General features: G+C 34.3%; 1 protein-coding gene across 5 annotated transcripts in view; it reads left to right on the forward strand.

Moving 5' to 3' along the window:
- Positions 1-19,827, forward strand: part of LOC125671846 (E3 ubiquitin-protein ligase MARCHF1-like) — a 39,007-nt gene that overhangs the window by 15,839 nt on the left and 3,341 nt on the right. For all 5 annotated transcript variants that reach the window (XM_048907814.2, XM_048907811.2, XM_056164384.1 and 2 more), the window contains exon 3: positions 14,361-14,642. In XM_048907814.2, the coding sequence (XP_048763771.1) occupies positions 14,361-14,642 (282 nt within the window). The remainder of the gene's footprint in view (positions 1-14,360; positions 14,643-19,827) is intronic.

Genomic DNA, 19,827 nt, shown 5'->3' on the forward strand with positions numbered 1-19,827 from the left:
TTGTTCACAAAATGAAAGTAGAATAAAAGGTTTATTGTTCACAAAGTACTTGCAAATGTAAATATTTTGAAATAGTGTATCTATGCTGTGGGGTAGATGTGAAAGTTTTCAAAGTTTATTTTATGATCATTTTTTCTTTTTATACCTGATGACTGTTGAAGGCAGTCTTGGAAGTGAAGTACTTTCATGCCTTTGTCTACTTTCTCTGCTCTGTCGAACTTTCTTCAAGACAGATACAGCCTGTAGTATTCCTATTATGAAAACAAAATTTCAAAATTCTTCTCATTTAAACCCATTTACTGCTGATACAAGATCAGTAATAAAACAACAAAGCACACTAGATGGACTAGCAACGACACACAGCAGCTTTAATGTTGTAACAATACATGTACTATGATTACATAACATGTAGATACAAGTTGGATTAGTATAAAGTTGAAGACTTAATGTACTTTCAGCTCCACGCGTCGTCCTAAACTGACTCATTACTCAATGGGACCGAGAAAAACTTCGAGATATGAGGGTAAAATATTTAAAGAGTAAGTGATTCCAAGGACATCAAAGAAAGTGAAGTCTTGAAATAAACTGTAAAAGTTTTCATGTGTGAAGAACGCAGCAGAAGTTTAAGGCATGTGTCATCATATTTTCTAAAATCTCCATAGAAAATTGATATTAGTAGCAGAGCACATGGTTGTCTGTTGTTCTCATTATATTTAGTAAAATGTAAGACTTGCACATTGTTTTACCATCTGAATCAAAGTTTTGAAAATTCTATTTCTCCAGAGTTTGAATTCAAATCCAAGGACCCCCCTCCCCCACCCCCTTATGATTACAGCTGTTAATGATGATACGTCATCCCACCTCTCAAAATCTGCATCCACCCCCCCCCCCCCCTTCAATGTCACCTGTAATTTCAAGGTAGAGCCAAGTCTTTTTAAATGCACTGATATCAGAACCAGTACTATGGCTTAGATATTTCTTGGTGGTGCTGACAAGTTGGATAAGAACCTTCTCCCTCATTGGTCTGTTGGAGCTTTAAATTGAAACAACATAAAGATTTTAAGTTCCTGTTGTAATCATGAGAATCAATATTTTAGAGGAGACGACATATTTGAATCACTTGACTTGATAGTAATATAATAACAGCAGCCAAATCTTTCATTCTCATATTTATGCCTCTGAATCAATGATATTCAGGCATTTTGTTTGGTTCATTTTTGTTGTTTGTTTTAGTGTCCATCGGTGTGTGGAAAAAGACTTGTTTATGACTCACAAATGAGAGGGCTTTGATGATTTCATTGTTTTTACTGCCATGTGACATTGTCTTTTAGATAGCTTCATTATACCCCCCGCAACAAGTTGTGGGGGGGTATACTGGAATCAGGTTGTCCGTCCGTCCGTCTGTCTGTAGACGCAATGGTTTCCAGGCTCTAAAGCATTATCCTTTCCACCTACCGTCACCATATCATATATATGGACTACCCATGGGATGAAGATGTTCCCTATCGATTTTGGGGTCAAAAGGTCAAAGGTCAAGTGCACTGGACATCGAAGTAGCAATATGGTTTCCGGGCTCTAAAGCGTTATCCTTTCCACCTACAGTCACCATATCATACATATGGACTACCCATGGGATGAAGATGTTCCCTATCGATTTTGGGGTCAAAAGATCAAAGGTCACGCGCACTGGACATCGAAGTAGCAATATGATTCGGGTTGTCATGCCATTTGTTTTTTACACTCAGAAAAGAGGTAGTTTATACCTATTACCAACACCCTTTTTGAGATTGGGGTAAGCGGGGGGTATTCTTAGTGAGCATTGCTCACAGTACCTCTTGTTTTTTTATGACAATGTGACCTTTGACTTACTAATTAAAATCTTTAAATTTTTGATAAAGTCAACTGAAATAAATTCTATGTTTTACAGAGCTGTTTACTTGTACAGATTGTCCGTATTTTCCACGGATTTTAAAGTCAAAATACGCTCTACGGATTCACATTAAGAATCTACGATTTTCCATGAATCTGGAAAAAAATCAGTTTCCGATCGGTATGATAAAAAAAAATCTTGCCAATTGAATTAAACTGGTTCCCCGGTGATTAGTCTGAGGAGAGAAGCGAGGTCAATAGGGAACCAGTTTAGTCAATTAAAGTTACCATTGTTTAAAGCGCACCATTGATACTGATTTATGTCAAACTTTTTAAAAAGCATGGATGGCGAATGTCAAATTGACGAGAATGCAAACAAAACATCCAAACCCATTCAGAGGTTCAAAAAAAGACAAAAAATATGCCATAATTTTAAGGACTCATACAGAGTGCTTTGGCCATGCCTCCAACAATCGATGAAAGATCACATGGTGTTTTGTAGTGTGTGCTCACGGAAACATAAATGACTGCTACAGACACGTTCAGAGTAAACAACTTAAAGACCTATCGAAGCTGAAAGTGTCTAATAAGTCCATGACAAGATTCATGGATATTTCTAACATTAATTCAATATGGAGTATTTATTTTCGTTCCATATTTTATCAAGTTCACAAATTGTTTTGAAATTAGGGGATAAATGGTATGGATGTAGGGAATATAATTTAAACGAAATTTATTGAACAAAGAGCAAGGTCAAAATTAATACAACCGGCAACCATCTACAAGGAGATAACCTCTTGGACTCTATAAAAAATTAGTTTATCCAGGAACCTATATACTATATAGGTCCCTGGTTTATCAAAATGCTGTGGTATTTTATAAAATATGACAGATTTAAGGTAGTGATTGCATGGTATCACGTGGTTTAATTTATGTATTATCTAAAAAGAGACTATTTTCGTTTCTGATTCCGGAATACGTCAAACGCTAAGCATCAGTGATAATGAGAGACAATGGAAACAAAGACTTGTCAGATATAACCAGACACAGGATAAAGTGAAAATATGTTTAGAAATATACAAGTAAAATAAAATACAAATGAAAAATCCCTTGTGTTTTGATTATTGAATTAGGCCTATCTTATAAATAATAGTCATAGTTTACGTCTCCATGATTCATATACTCCCCCTGCTCCCCGGTTAATTTTCAGTCTTACAAAACGTAAATTTAATTCACAAACTACTAGGCCTATTAAAATTATGATATATAATGCTATAAATTTCATAACTTGAATATGGTGTTTGTGCACATAAATTTGCTGAATGTAATATCCAAGGGAAACTATTAGGCCAAGGAATCACGTTATGTAAACGTGTCATTTTGAGCGAAGAATATCGATAATATTAATCATATCTTTCCTAAGTACACTATACATAGATTTAAAACACTTTATTTTGCTACAAATATTCCCATCCTCCACTTTGAGATCGTCAACTAAGAGGCTCCAAGTCGGGGAATCGAGCAAATCTACAATGTAACGTGGATGTTAAAAGAAATCAAAAAGTGTGAATTTCGAAAACAGCACTTGCTGTTAATATGATTTTCTCAATTAGTTCAGTTATTTCTTATAATTTAAAAAATAATGAAAGTTTTGTTTTTGATAATCGTTTGGTTTGAAAAGAGAAAAGAAAAGGTCGTAGGTAATACGACGTCACAATTCACAGTTTACATTGGCTGTGTTATATTTCCCGCGTTTTTAAAATACGCTTACAGAGCATGAATATACAAGTAATTTCAAATAGAAAGTAATAAAAACATCTCCAAAGCAACAGTACTATCATTCTATGTAGAATAAATTGAATAATAAACATCAAACCATTTTCGTAGTTTTAATATGAGTTGAAATAAATGCATGTAAGATACATATCTATTGTAATTATCACCTGCAGCATTTATGTAAGGAGGAGAGGGTAACTATAGTGATCATAGCACCATAGTAAACCTGAAAACCAATATTGATACTTTCAGGAAAAATTCCTCCTAACATATGTGAATACATATTTAAAAATAAAAAAAATTAATTGGTCATTTATTCCTCAGGGGGTGAAATTATGTCTGCTTTGGTGAATAATTGCCTTCTAAAAATTGCGAAATTGCTCATAAGCAGCCCTGCTTCTACTTCATATGAAAATAAATGGACATATTAATACAAATTATATATCATTTAAGGCTTTAACTTCAATTTGATATAAAATTTGTATCCCTTATCCCTTTTGTATCTGTTTTAAACATAACCTCAAACACCTGTACCATTTATTACGGAAAGTCAACAAGAGGGGTTACTATGACAACCGTAGCATCACAATTTCCATGAAAATCATATATGATACTTTCATAATGAATTGCAGATACTGTCAACTACAAAATATGTGAAAATAAAAAAAAATTCATAGATTCATTAATTTTCAATGACCCATGCAATCACTACCTTAAAGAATGATGGAAAACCATGATAATTACACATTGCAAAATACAAAAGCAACAGTAAACAGCAACATCCTATTTATATGACAACAAGGAGTTGTTCATATAAAAAAGGGTTTAACAACCCGCATAGCATTTTTTGCTATATTCAACTTTTATACTGACAAAGTGCTCAAAATACTGACAACTTGGTTCTAGAATACTGACATCAGTTGGACGGGGTAAACAGGTCTGGTTTTACATCAGATAAAATTTTGTAAAAAGAGGAAGTGGAATTTTTTTTCTAAACTATGCTATTGCTAGGGGAATTCATTCTTTTTAGGTCACTTTTTGCTGTCTGTGCATCAACAATTGTTGTAAGTCATTAAAATTTGAACATTTTCAACTTTTTGTCAAAGACAATGTGCCCCTTTTCACCAAAATTGGTGTATAGCAACTCTAGGGATTTAATTGTCATTGCCCCTTAAGGGCCCTACACTTTTAAAATGATTTTTTTCAAATTAAGTACATAGTTATCGTGAGCATGAAGATCTCTATCAAACCCCAGGGGTTTAGAATGCAGAGTAGGACTGAATAATTCATTTAAAGAAAATGTTATAGCTTTCTACTTAAAATTGTGTGCAATACAGTTAAAAGCATGGACATCTCTACCAAAATTGTGACATTTATTCTTGCCAGGGTATAGTAGTATCTATTAGTTCCTTATCTTACCTTGAGACCTGAAACCCTGGCATGGGCCATGACTTGTGATTGAAAAACATTCTAGATCATAAAAAGTTTGCTTATGACCAAGTGATGTGTCATAACCCAGACCCAAGGTCATTTGACAAAGATCAAGGTCACAAGTAAAATTTTTCTACAGATGATAACTCTGTAATGAAGAGGCACTAGAAGTTCTTATTTGACAGAGAATTTATCATTTTATATGCCTGCACAAACAATGCATAATAATTAATAATGAATTCATTTGTACCACCTCAAAACTTCTTTTTTGTTTATATCATTTTAGTAAATAATTAATATGCATGTAAATTCAGTCCTTCAAAGTGATGGAAAACATCAGCAGAAAATGTGCATTTTTATCAAAATTTGCATAAAATAATAACTTGTACAAGATGTGTATATGAATGCACAGCACAAAGTAATTATCAAAATTCTTATGTGCATTGCATAGTAGGAATAATCTGAAATGCATAATAATCACTGTGATATCAGCTTGATAACATTTCATTCCAATGCAATGGTATATGATTTTCCTAAGTATACGTAAGTATTTTTTTTTTTTAGTGTTTATCAATTTGAGAAAATTGAGCAGTTAGTAGTATATAAATCTAAATTTCTTTAAAAAATTATGAATTACATAAGTAACTCTAGAGAGTCATTGTCTCAAACTTTAATTTCTCAAAGTTCTTAAAGTAAAACTTTGTTCCCAATTTTTATTATCAATCTTCAAACTGGGAGAAAACATGACAGCATCATCATACCAATGTGAAGATGTATACTACGTACATTAAATTGTATAATTATGTAATAATGAAACCTGATGGGTATTATACAGATTTCCAAAACTTTGAAAACTTGATTTGGGGTTGTTGTATGTTGTTTTATGTCCCTGTTAGGTCGTCTGAATCACTCAGGTGACTTATTGCTATTGCTCTGCATTTGTCGCCGTGCATCAGCTGTTAACTCTTGAGCATTTTTAACTTCTTGATAACTACCATTTCAATTCTTTTAAAATTTGGTATAAAGCATCTTTGGGATGAGGGGACATGAATTGTAAATTTTAGGACTCCTGAACCTCCAGGCTCTTAGGGGCGGGGTAAAAACGGCCAAATATTGAAATCTACGACTGCACATCTGTAAGGAAACCCAAGCTAAATGCATAATCATGTAGAGAATGAAGACTTTTAATCTACTAAAATTGTAAAGGACCTCCCTGCAAGTCGTTTTTGTAATAAAGAAAATTATATCTAAAAGGCAACACTAGACAATCTTGTGCTGGTGATGAAATTCTTTAGAATTAATACTATAAAATCTACAAAAACTATACATTTTCTTTCCGCCTCATTTACCTGACGTGTTGCCCTTGGGTAGTAATTCTGTAGTTCTCAGGCTAATGGTGACCATGTAAAACTTAGTGTCTACACTTATCTTCCAATGTCCCAAGGGAAAAGGACTGTACACTTACTGGAGATACATCAGTGATTAATATTTACCAAGAAGTTTAATAGATCAATCAATTTTTTTTTTGAAAAGAGGGTAAAAACGGACCACAAGCTACAGCTAAAGTAGGGAGGTCCTTTCATGATTTTCGGGGTAGAGGTTCTGAGTTCAGGGGAGGGCCAAACTTGGTATATAGTGTATATATTTAAAACATATAAAAAACATTTCCTGAAAATAAATAGATATATTTAGAAGGAGCAGGTAGCCTTTTATCAAGGCTGGATAAAAAATCAAGCCTGCAATATCAGGGTTGTGAAGTGAATGCCCTAACCGCTATATTCTCAGGCGATATGAGAGGGTACTGGTCTAATTGGTCTTTGTACTTGTTTTTGAAATGTAAACTGAGCGTCTTTGTTTCCCTACATACTCCCACCTGTGACAAAATGTATAATTTCTCCTATAATGTATAGAATGAAGGATAGCTAGAAACAGAATATGGAATTCTGATGCAGTATTTGAAAGATGGGTATCCATTGCAGAAATCATAGGTTTATAGAGAGCTATATGATGCAGCAGTAATAAAGCAGTCATGCTTTTCACACCCTGTGAGGATTACCTACCTTCACAAGTAGATCACTTTGTTAAACAGACGCTGGGGTGTCAGGTTCTATAATGTACTTGTTTGGTGTAGGTCATGGTGTCCTTTATGTCTCTGAGAAACATGAAACATTGATTACATAGACAAAAGATTTAGGTGTAGGCAAATTGAACACATGAATAAAACTATAAACAGACATTATAAGAAAAATATATTCATATAGAATAAACCCTGAATCTCTAAGAGAATTACTTTCAAATGGAAAAATGGCTCAACCAAATCAAAAACAGGTAAATGTTTTGTTATTTACATTGTTAGTTACCTTGCCAAAGGTCAGGTGAGAGTTGTAATCAAAGTTTGTCTGTTGTAAGTCTATAGCGTCCATTTATTTGTCTGATGCATTACTTTTTACGTGTCTGACAGGTTTAGCAGCACCATGAAACATACTTGGCACATTTTTTAGCTCACCTGAGCTGAAGTCTAAAGTGAGCTTTTCTGATCAAAATTTGTTAGTTGTCTGTCATGTGTCGGCGTAAATTTTTCAGATTTTCATCCTCTTCTCCAGAACCACTGGAGCCAATTTCAACCAAACTTGACACAAAGCATCCTTAAATGAAGGGTTTACAAGTTTGTTCAAATGAAGGGCCATGCCCCCTTCAAAGGGGAGATAATCACAAAAATGCAAAAATAGGTTGGGGTCATTTAAATTTCTTCTCAAGAATCACTGGGCCGGAGGAGCTTAAATTTACATGAAGCTTCCTGACATAGTGCAGATTCAAGTTTGTTAAAATCATGTCCCCCGGGGGTAGGATGGGGCCACAATAGGGGATCAAAGTTTTACATACTAATATATAGAAAAAATCTTTAAAAATCTTCTTCTGAAGAATCACTGGGCCAGAAAAGCTTACATTTACTTGAAAGCTTCCTGACATAGTGCAGATTCAAGTTTGTTAAAATCATGACTTCCGGGGGTAGGATGAGGCCACAAAAGGGGATCAAAGTTTTACATACTAATATATAGAGAAAATCTTTAAAAATCTTCTTCCCAAGAACCATTGGGCCAAAGAAGTTTACATTTACATGAAAGCTTCCTGATATAGTGCAGATTCAAGTTGGTAAAAATCATGACCCTCCGGGGTAGGTTGGGGCCACAAAAGTGATCAAAGTTTTACATGCGAATATGTATGGAAAATCTTTAGATATGGGCCAAGTTGACTCAGGTGAGCGATGTTGCCCATGGGCCTCTTGTATATGTATGGCCTTGTTCCCTTTTGAGTGACAGTTTAGAAATAATACTAGGGGATAAGTTAAAACTCTTTTCAGGAACATTGAAGTTACAAAATGTAATGGCCTAATATACAGTGTTCAGTATTGAAGTTTGAACAACAATAGCTCCCAGGGGCAGGCTGGGTCCAAATGCTAGGAATCCAAAATTTTACATACAATTGTAGGAATGCATTTTGATGGCTGCATGGTATTGAAATGATGCCAAAAAAGGAGTAATTGATTAAAAATTACAATTAGCTGCAGCCTGCATGTAAACAGGCTGCTTGAACAAATTTACTGGAAAATAAGACTCGATCAGACTTGGTCATCAGAGCCCGGGCAACATTTGAAGCACAGGAGTTGCTCTGAAAAAAATATGTACAAAAGACATCTTCCTCTTTTCTCAAAGGTCACCAGTCACTCGGGTGACCTACTGCTATCTGTGTCTACATGTCTTTCGTCATGTGCCGTCCATTATTAATTTTGAAGATATTTGACCTCTCAGAAATTGCATTGCCTTTTTTCACCAAATTTGCAGTGGAGCATCTTTAGGGAGAGGAGAACAATAATTGTGAATTTCATGGTCTCTGCTCTTTTGGAACCCAAGGGATGGGATTGAAACCTTTAAAAGTAGTACAGTCTTTAAAAATTTTCTTTACCCCTTAGCATCTGGCATAAAAACTGGATGTTTTGTTATACCGGTACTTAGCATAAAAACCTCTACCAAAAATTGTGGATCAGATGGTGAATGTTTAAAAAATCCTCTATACTCTTGAAAATGTCTAGGAAAAAAAAGTAGATGCATAGTACAGGGCTTGAAACTAACTTTTTATATTTCCAGTCCAGCCGGACTGATTGGATTTATTTTCAACAAGGCCGCAGAAAAATTTACTTGTCCACCAGGGTTTTCCAGAAATAATAAAATACATTTTGTTATTCAAATAAAATAATGGAATTTAACTTGATATGCCTCAGAATATATTGCAACACTCAGTGAGGTTTGTCTGATGTCTATTGAAGAATGCCAAAGGCAGGTTTAAAATTGGATAAGCATGTTTTTCAAACTGACGATTTAGAAAATTAACCAGTCCCATCGGACTGACTAAAACAAATGTCAATCAGTCTGCCAGACTTTTAACCAGTCATGGACTGATGGGCATATATTAATTTCGAGCCTTGTAGCATTGAGGCCTCTATTAAAAATGTAAAATGCATATTCCATGGGTTAGAGGCTCAAGCTCCAGGAATCATATAATATACTGGTAGTGAAAATTCATTAAATATAAGAAATCCTGAACATTTGAGAATGAAACTAGATGCATGGTTATATTGATCATGGAGACACCAGATTGTGAAATTCTTCCTTTTTTGTTACAGATGTAATTGTTTAATTCTTCACACCCCTTTTCTTTTATGGGCCTTCAAACATTTTTGTCCTGTTAAAATGGGAAAGTTGCATTTTTCCTGTTTTCACCACCATCCATAGTCTATGATTATATGTTTAGCCTGATAAACACAAACCTTAAAGAGGAAGACTGCATGTGAGAAGAAAGGGAAAAATGCTCAGTTTTTGATGTCCACTTTGTTTATGTGTCCTTCAAGCAAAGTCAGCAAGGTCAATCATTTGAGGGGGATGAAAACCAGAAATGCAACTTTCCAAAGTTAATGAAATTCATCATCTGAATCAGTACTATTTGTAAGAGGTCTACAGAATAGAATTTTGCCCTGTGGAGGTTGCATATAATAGCCCAATGGTCTGTTATGTATTTTTTAGCGTGTAACTCTTCCGTAATCATGACCCTTCCCAGCCAGATCAGAAATTACCTATCAGGTGTCCAAATAAAGCATAGTATATGCAAATAATGCTAGAATTAATCGTAGAAAAATTATTCTACATCATTTTCACACTTTTGTGTTATGAGAAGTTGACACACTGTGATGACATTAATTGGTGTGATCAGCAAAGCATTCATTTTTCTTGTCAGATGTGGTCAAGAAATGTAACAAATCCACATATTAGGCCAGATAGTCTTATAACTGATTAGTAATAGCTAGTAGAAAATGCAAAGGTAGGAAATTTACTCTTTTTCGTAAAATTTAAGTATTGTGAGTACATAAAGCTGGTTTCAGATGTTGAGTAGAAAGTATGTTTGTACGTTAAAACAATTTAATACATATTAGATATGTAATTATGAATAACTGTCACAAAGTAATGCCTTGTAGAAGAACAACAGAAATGAAAATATTATAAAAACCACACACCTTCACAATTAATACACATGGCATTTATACTTTGTATTGAAGATGATTTTTTATTGTTTTAAAAAATAGTACTCTGTAGTTGAAATAAAAAAATATGCTGGAGTTCCTCATTGACAATATCTTCGTGGTCTTTGGTGATCAGGTCCTCCAACAGTCTGTTGGAATTCCCATGAGCATGAATTGTGCTCCTTTATTAGCTGACCTGTTTTTATATTCCTATGAAGCAGAATTTATTAAAAAACTTCTACTTGAGAAGAAGAAATCTCTTGCTCTTGAATTTGACATTTAGACATATCGACGACGTTTTATCTATTAACAATAATAACTTTCATTCAAATGCCGATTCGATATATCCCTGTGTACTGGAAATAAAAAACACCACAGAGTCGTCCACTTCTGCTTCATACTTAGATATTTTATTGAATTTCAAAGTAGATACTAACGGCATACTAGCAACTCAACTTTATGACAAACGGGAGGATTTCAGCTTCTCCATCGTCAACTTTCCATATTTATATAGCAATATTCCATTATCACATGCATATGTTGTTTATATCTCTCAACTGATTCAATACGCAAGAGCTTATTCTGCATATGGTCAGTTTTTTAAATCGAGGCAGGCTACTGACAAACAAGTTGATGGTGCAGGGGTTTCAACAGTCTTGTTTAAAGTCAGCATTTCACAAATTCTATGATCATTATAACAATCTAGTTTGCCAATTTGATACAACCTATCATTGGGTCAAATGCTGTCTAACGTGTTTCATACCAATTGTTCGACCGTTCATGGCACACTGATTTTGACTACGGATAACTCTGTTTACCTGATCAAGATATATGGCTTACGATGGGTATGACTGGTTGACAGGGATGCTTACTCCTCCTAGGCACCTGATCCCACCTCTGGTGTGTCCAGGGGTCCGTGTTTACCCAACTATCTATTTTGTATTGCTTATAGGAGATGTGAAATTGATCACTCCTTAAGTGAGCTTTTCTGATTGCCTGTTGTCCATCGTCTGTCTGCTTGTCTGTAAACTTTTCACTTTTTCGACTTCTTCTCCAGAACCACTGGGCTAATTTCAACCAAACTTGGCAAAAAGTGTGAAGGGCTTTCAAGTTTGTTGAAATGAAGGCCATGCCCCCTTCAAAGGGGAGTGAATCACAAAAATGCAAAAATAGGGTGGGGTCATTTAAAACTCTTCTCAAGAACCACTAAGCCAGAAGAGCTGACATTTACCTTCAAGCTTCCTGACGTAGTGTAGATTCAAGTTTGTAAAAATCATGGCCCCTATTCACTCAACATTTCATATTATATACAGCTTTTTTGTTTATACTCTGTAATTAAATATGTATTATACTTTAAAAAGCCAATAAACAATACAATACAACAATATGCTTACCAGCTAACATGCTAATGTATAGACAATAAATGTTACGTGTATTTATAACACTTCTGTTCATTGTATACATGTATATGGCATGTTATATAAATTTACAAATTAAGTCTGTTTTATAAACACGGAGAGTTGTATTTCATGCATGATGAATAATTATACATGAAGAAATTATAACAGCATAAATAGAGATTTACTACTGCCATTGTTATCAATATCTGATTGAGAAGTCATAAATTTAAACATTTCAGCCTTTGAAATCTGTTTTGTAACTGGGTTTATTAGTGCCCTCCCCGCATTTGTTGTACTCAACACACAGGAAAGTGATTTACAGCGCCAAAGTAGAGCTGTATCAAGTTTTACCCATAACACATATTGTCTGTCATAATGCATTCATTGATCAATGTGAACTATAGTGAAAGAATGTGTGATGGCTATCTGTTATGTTTTTTCTTTGTCTTCTCACCACCTTGTCCTAGAGGACAGATTGACATATTCTCCAATTGTGAGTATAAACTTCATTGTCTCAAAGGGTTAATTGCCATTCACTTTCAAGAATGTGATGAAACTCACCTTAAATTATACACAAAGAATAAGAAACTGCAATTATCAATGGCTGTCAAAGAAAAATGTGGGTTTCCTGAGTTAGGACCCATTATTACACTATTAGACTGAAAGGATAAGTATTGGTAATGTGTGTGAATATATAGCTTATATTAAAAATGAAACTGTATAGTGTGCATGGTTTGCCTGCAGAAATACACATACACAACTTCTCTGCTTCAAAGAATTATGTATGATAAGGGCTCTATTTGCCCACCAAAATCAATATTAATATTTTTGTTTTTAACTTATGTGCATTTTAAGCACAAAAAAGGGCATTGAAACTCAAATTATTATCCTTGATTTGATTAGGAATTATGATGTCAAAACATTACCTTTTTTCTGCTATTTTCAATATTTTGAAGTATAATGGTGCTGTTTTTCAGTTTTTCTTCTGTAAAACATCAAGCACAGTGTTGGACAGACTTAATCTATATACCATAGATTTATCGTTTCAGTATAATATATGATAGTAAAATCTTGTTTGTTCTAAGCTGCACTGTTTCCTGAAAGGAAAACATCCACAACTGTATATTAATTAACTCTCAATTAGTCTAAGAGTAAAATTGAGAAATTGCATCAGTTTTAATGTTATGTATTTCAAATACCTAAATACCAGACACAAATTATGTAAAAAAAAAAAAAAAAAAAAAAAAAAAAAAGGTTTTGAAATTTTGAGTTTACAGGAACAGTTATCATACATAGTCCTTCAGCATTCTTTTTTGGACACTCACTATTTTTGGTTCACTTCAACGACTCACTTGGGTGATGGATTGCAATTTATTCTTTGGTCAGTCACTATTACCAGGTTCAAAGTTAAAAGAAGGTGGTCACTCACTATTACCAGGTGCAAAGTTAAAGGAAGGTGGTCGTTTGAGTTCTATAAATATGGTCACTGCTGGAGTTTAGCAGCTGCATCACATTTAGACTTCTCATAAAGTTGAAAATGAGAAAGTTTATGACAGACAGACAGACAGACACTAAACAGAAAAGCTAGCTCACTTAAGCCATCGGGTCAGGTGAGCTAAAAGATGAAATATATATATATATATGAATGACATGCACTGATATAAAATAACTGGCGGTAGTAAGAAATACACGAGATCTGTTTCTATTGGTGTTTCCTAGAAAGCATTAGTGACAAAGAGGGTTTACTTTATGTATTGTCAGTTGGTCTGTCTTTGTGTCATGCTCTATAACTTAAAACTGGAACTTCACTCTCATTAAGGTTTCCTTCCTGAATACTTTAGTTAAAACTATTTGAGTGTTTACATTTACTATTGTATAGCTAATTTAAAGACTACATGACTTATGTACATTTAGTATGTATCTAATAATGGTGTAAATGGACAGTTTCAGTGAAGGTCAGATATTCACTGTAAAATGTAAAGACAAAATGGGATTTGTTCTAGATCGATTCAAATAAAAATTGATAAAAATTTGCTCAAGTGTAAACATTTAAACCTTATTTTACTCTGCCGATTGCAAATACAATACATGTTATAACACATATCCACTGTGGTTAGAAAGCTTGTTTATATTCTGATGGTAATCCTCTTATAATTTTGTGAAAATTACATGTTGACATACGGGTACTACTTTAACAGCAATGATTGGAATCTGATAAGAATTAAGGACTTTCAGAATTCAAATGGTGTGTTTCATTGATTGTGATTCGTTTCTAGGGCAAGTTTAAGCAATCATTTGTTTATAAATTGTAGGAAACTCATCACCTGAATTCTCCAACCCCCAAGATTACAGAGAGATGTGAGACAAGCCTTTCCATGCTGTCATCAGGACAGGACTGTTGCCGGATTTGTCAGTGCGAGGTGTGCGAGATTGAGGAGGACTCCCCCCTCATTGCACCCTGCCTCTGTGATGGCAGCATGAAATTTGTCCACCAGGAATGTCTACAAAAGTGGATCAAAAGCTCTGATAAAGAATGCTGTGAACTCTGCAAGTACGAGTACAAAATGACCTCAAAAGTTAAACCATTCAGAAAGGTGAATATACTGGCTTTCTGTATAACTTAATATTTTGCTTATTAGTCCCCTACTGGCAGAGCTGAAGGGTACTACAGTGTATTAGTTTGCACTCTGTCCATCTGTCTGACCATCAGTCCTTCTGTCACAACCTAGTTTTTTTTTACTTTTTAGGTCACCTGAGTAACCTACTGCTATTGGTCTGCGTCCGTCGTCATATATCATCCATTAACAATTCAACATATTTAACTTCTTCTTGATAACTCCATTCCAATTCTTGAAATTGATATGTTTAATTGCAGTAATTTTACAGCCCACTTTCAAAGTCTTCCAAGAGAGTTATACCTTTAAGTAGATGCAAGTTCATTAATGACCTAGGAGCATGATTGAAATAGGTTTGATATTGCAAAGTGCATTGTACAAACCACAAGCTCAGCATCAGAAACCAACGATCATTATAACTTATCAACTCTCTCAGAAGATTGGTTGATTGCATGATTGATTGTATATTGTTTAACATCCCGCTTGAGAATTATTCACTCATATGGAGATGTCACCATTGGCGGTGAAGGGCTGCAAAATTTAGGCCTATCCTCGGCGCTTATGGCCTTTAAGCAGGGAATGATTTTTATCGTGCCAAACCTGCTGTGACACGGGGCCTCGGTTTATACGGTCTCATCCGAATGACCGCCTCATTTAGTCGCCTCTTACAACAAGCAAGGGATACTGCGGACCTTTTCTAACTCTGATCCCCATGGTACCTCTCTCAGAAGAGAAGCAATGTCTTTTCTATAGATCCTGAAAGGAAAGGAAGGGCATATTTTTTTCTGAATCAAAGGACATTTGATACAATTAAAATGGGTGCATGGGTTGATATATATTTTTTTGTTGTAATTAGTACAGATATAAATTCCTAATCAATAAGGAACTGGTAAATTTTTACGATGTTCAAAAGTTGAAATATATTACCCCTCCCTATATAACTCGATCTATACAAAATTTCCTCCACTGTTTTGGACTTGATTTAGAAATTATGGGAATAAATATCATTTCAAATGGTGAATTGTATTCATTTAACTTATGAAAATATAAAGTTTAGTTTTCATTTTTATTTTTGAACCAAGTTTGTTTGTAGCAGGCATCGTTAAGTCATAACTAGACAGTGCACTAAATATGAGTGAGACTCTCAGTGGACAAAATATTAGATGTACCAGTCTTTTCATTTGAAATTAAGAAATTAATCATGTAAATGTTTCCTCATGAAGCTGGTTTCCCCATTAGTGAGATTATGTGTATAAACAGTGGTGATCAGGTTTATTGTATGCTTATTGTTCTCTTATGTCTTGATGCTGTTGATTCTTTTAACTTTGGATCGGTACGCTTTGGTTTTGTGAATCTAGCTGTATCACTATTCTCCGTATGATGATGCCACAATACACAATTAACTGCCTTTTGTTGAGGTTAATATAAAGGAATTAATTATCAGTTCTAGAAACATGATATAGAGAGAGGTGACGCCAAGGTCAATATCATGTTTCTTGGATTAATAACTCTCTATATTACCAAAACAATAGCTAGTGTGTGTTTTATTATGTGGAAGTATTTAGTAATACATTCCTAAATTTCCAATATGATTATCGCAAGAAAACCATTTACATCACAGTGAGCAAGAGTTTAAACATCACAATGATATCCAGAAAGCAAATATGACAATTGCATGTGAGCACATCAGGGTTTTTTTAACAATTGAATCGTATTTGTAGACTACTCTTATGCCCTTTTTTCTCATACAATGAATTGTTATCCCTTTATGTTTTGTTCTCTTACATTTCATTCAACAATATTTCATTATACCCCCCGCAACAAGTTGTGGGGGGGTATACTGGAATCGGGTTGTCCGTCTGTCCGTCCGTCCGTCCGTCCGTCCGTCTGTAGACGCAATGGTTTCCGGGCTCTAAAGCATTATCCTTTCCACCTACAGTCACCATATCATACATATGGACTACCCATGGGATGAAGATGTTCCCTATCGATTTTGGGGTCAAAAGGTCAAAGGTCACGCACACTGGACATTGAAGTAGCAATATAGTTCGGTTTGTCATGCCATTTGTTTTTTACACTCAGAAAAGAGGTAGTTTATACCTATTACCAACACCCTTTGGGAGATTGGGGTAAGCGGGGGGTATTCTTAGTGAGCATTGCTCACAGTACCTCTTGTTTATACTGAGACATCACCAGTTCTTGGTGAAATGCCTCAAATTTTGGCCTATGTATTGTGCCCAAGTAAGGACAGTTAAAGTGCCAACTCCTATAGACATGCAAGACCTTTGATGTTACAGTCTCATCTGAAAGACTTCAGACTTCCACTTGTAATGCCAGGTGCTATGAATTTTTAAATGTCTTCGGTTTGATGCAGGTGCTGGGATTCGAACCTGGGACCTCTTTGTTATGAAATGAATACTGTTGTGACCGATGAATTGTTATCAAATTCACCAATACGTTTCAATGGAGAACTACTGCATTTTACAAAGGACAACACCATGAAATAAGAAATGCTGAATTGTTATTTGGTTTTTTTTTGTCATCGTACGTCATCATTCATTGTGCATCAGTCATAAACTTTTGAACATTTTCAACTGCTCTGGAACAGCTGAACCAATTAATACATGGGTAAAACGGAACAAAAATTGGGAATTTCATGGGTCCTGCCTCCCTGGGGCCTGAGGGGTGTGACCAAAACCATGGACATTTTTATTTTGGTGAATCTTTGGAAATCACCAAAATTATATGTACCTGCCAAAAACAATGGCTATATATGAAATCTTAGAAAGTCTTCATCTTTACTGCTGGACATCAAGGAGGCAAAATGTTAGCATTATTATAATGAGCCCTATATGGAAACTGAAATTCTTGACTTCAGGACTCTGGGTCAGAGTTCATGCCCCAGTTTGGGACTGAGTTGGTCATTTAAAAATACATTATATCTTAGAAAATTTTATTCTTTACTTCTGGACATCAAGGAGGCAAAATGTTTGCATGATTATAATGGACATTGAGCCCTTTTCCAGAATTGTGAAATTCATGACACCAAGATTCAGCTACCAGAATGGGGTTAGACTGGTCATATACATGTACATATACATTATGTATGAAAATGCAATAGAAAGTTTTCTTTACTGCTGTACAAGCTGTTTTGTATGATTATAATGAGCAATGTGAAATGTATGACCCTTGGGTTCAGGTCCCAGGGTGGGGCTTAGTTAATCATATGTTGAAAATGCAAAGTATTTTATAAAATATTTACTCCTTGACATCAAGCAGGCAAGCTATTTGCATGTTTACTAATGAGCAATTAACCCTCTTTGAAAAATGTAAAAATTCATTTGCCGTTTTAGAACTTAAATAGAAAATCACACATTGTTAGCCATAAAATATTTCAAAAGTCTTAGTTATATTTGAATAGTCAATGATGTGTTTCAAAATGTTGAATCCAAGGACAATAACTCTGCTTACATTAAATTATTTATCAAGTCCATTATGCAATAGACTTCCTATATTTTTCACAAACATTTTACCAAGGTGACAAGGAATTATTATCTGTGTCTTTTCATGAAATTACATAGAATTTTAATCCATGAGTGGTTTTGAATAACTCAGCTGTATGGTGCCAGACTTAGGTTTTTTATGGGGGTATACATACTCTGGAAGCTATAGATTTGAAATTATTAAGGATAGGTATGGATTTTTTCCCATAAATAAATATAACATATGTACATCTACTAATAAAAACAGAAAAAATGATATGTAAACCATGCTATAAGGAAATTGTGTCCATATTTGTTTGTTTTTTAACATTTTGGAGAATAAGGCTAATTCAATAATTTTGCACTTATTGTACTAAAACTTGACGAACAGATTGAAAATGACATGTGTTTTAGTTATTGACATGTTTCCTGATAAATAAATGCAATTTAAATTATCATTATTTTTTTAATTTTAAAATAACAACAGATAACTGTTTCGAATGAATTTCATAAAAATCTACATAGGGGTACATTACTTCAGTAGTGTCTGTAATGAAAATTAATATGGAAATCCTTCACTATTTTGCCTTTTCTCATTACTCTGAATGTTAATTTATTGATTCCAAACAAAAAAAATGCTACCTAAACCCCAAAAATCCAGGACTAAGGACCCACCTTAAGAAGATGTAGTAAAAGCACACAGTTTACACATTGATTCCTAGAGATAAAAAATGTGCATACTCGGGTGACAATTAAGGCCCATGGACCTCTTGTATGACTATAGTATTTCCTGTGTTGGAATTTTTGTGTTTCATATAACCCCACATTCTCCAATGCCAAATAAATAGAACTACTTAACTTTAAGGTGAATTTTGCAGAAAATTGATATGAATCATCATGAAAAGTCTTGAGATTAATCAAATATCATGTAGATTTTATAAAAAAAAAAAATCAACACATCACGGATGCAGGGTGTCAATTAAGTCCCTATTTATTCCTATAAACTTGAAGGTTCCTATATTTTCCCTTTAAGTCATTAAAATCCCCATAAAGCCCTATATATCCAAAACAAATGACAGTCCTATTTTCAAAAATGATTAAAAAAAAAAAAAGGGAAAAGAAGTAAACCCCAAAATTCCAGGAGCTGATGCTAGATTGATATCTAATTAGATTAATATGAAGAGAATAACTATGATGATTGCATAAAAACTGTCTATTGGATGGAAAACTGTACATATCTGAAAGGATTTTGTCTTTGTTTATGTTTAATATTATTTCTTCTCCAGTAAGATCTTACATGTATATGCTAGATTTTTATGCAGAAACAATAAAATTTTATACAAATTCTTTAATAGAAACTCTATTTATTCCTATAAATCTGCTGTAAAAATCCCAATATTTGCCCTATAAACTCCGTAAAAAAGCCCTATAATCCTATATTTTATAGACCAAAAGTGGCTTGATACCCTGCAGATGGTAAAACATGTGAATATCTTTTCAGTCCGTTTAAATTTATTACTTCCTCTTGATTGACCAGAATTTCAGTAGAGCTAAGTCTTGACGGAGACTTCAGGCTTTTGTACTTTTACCTCCGATTAAAGAAGAGAATCTTTTTCTTCTTTTTTCTTCCTGCTAATTTCTCACACTTTTTTCTCTCAAGACAATAACAGACTAGTCTTTAT

This window comes from Ostrea edulis, chromosome 4 (genome assembly GCF_947568905.1).
Source record: "Ostrea edulis chromosome 4, xbOstEdul1.1, whole genome shotgun sequence".
Taxonomy (NCBI): domain Eukaryota; kingdom Metazoa; phylum Mollusca; class Bivalvia; order Ostreida; family Ostreidae; genus Ostrea; species Ostrea edulis.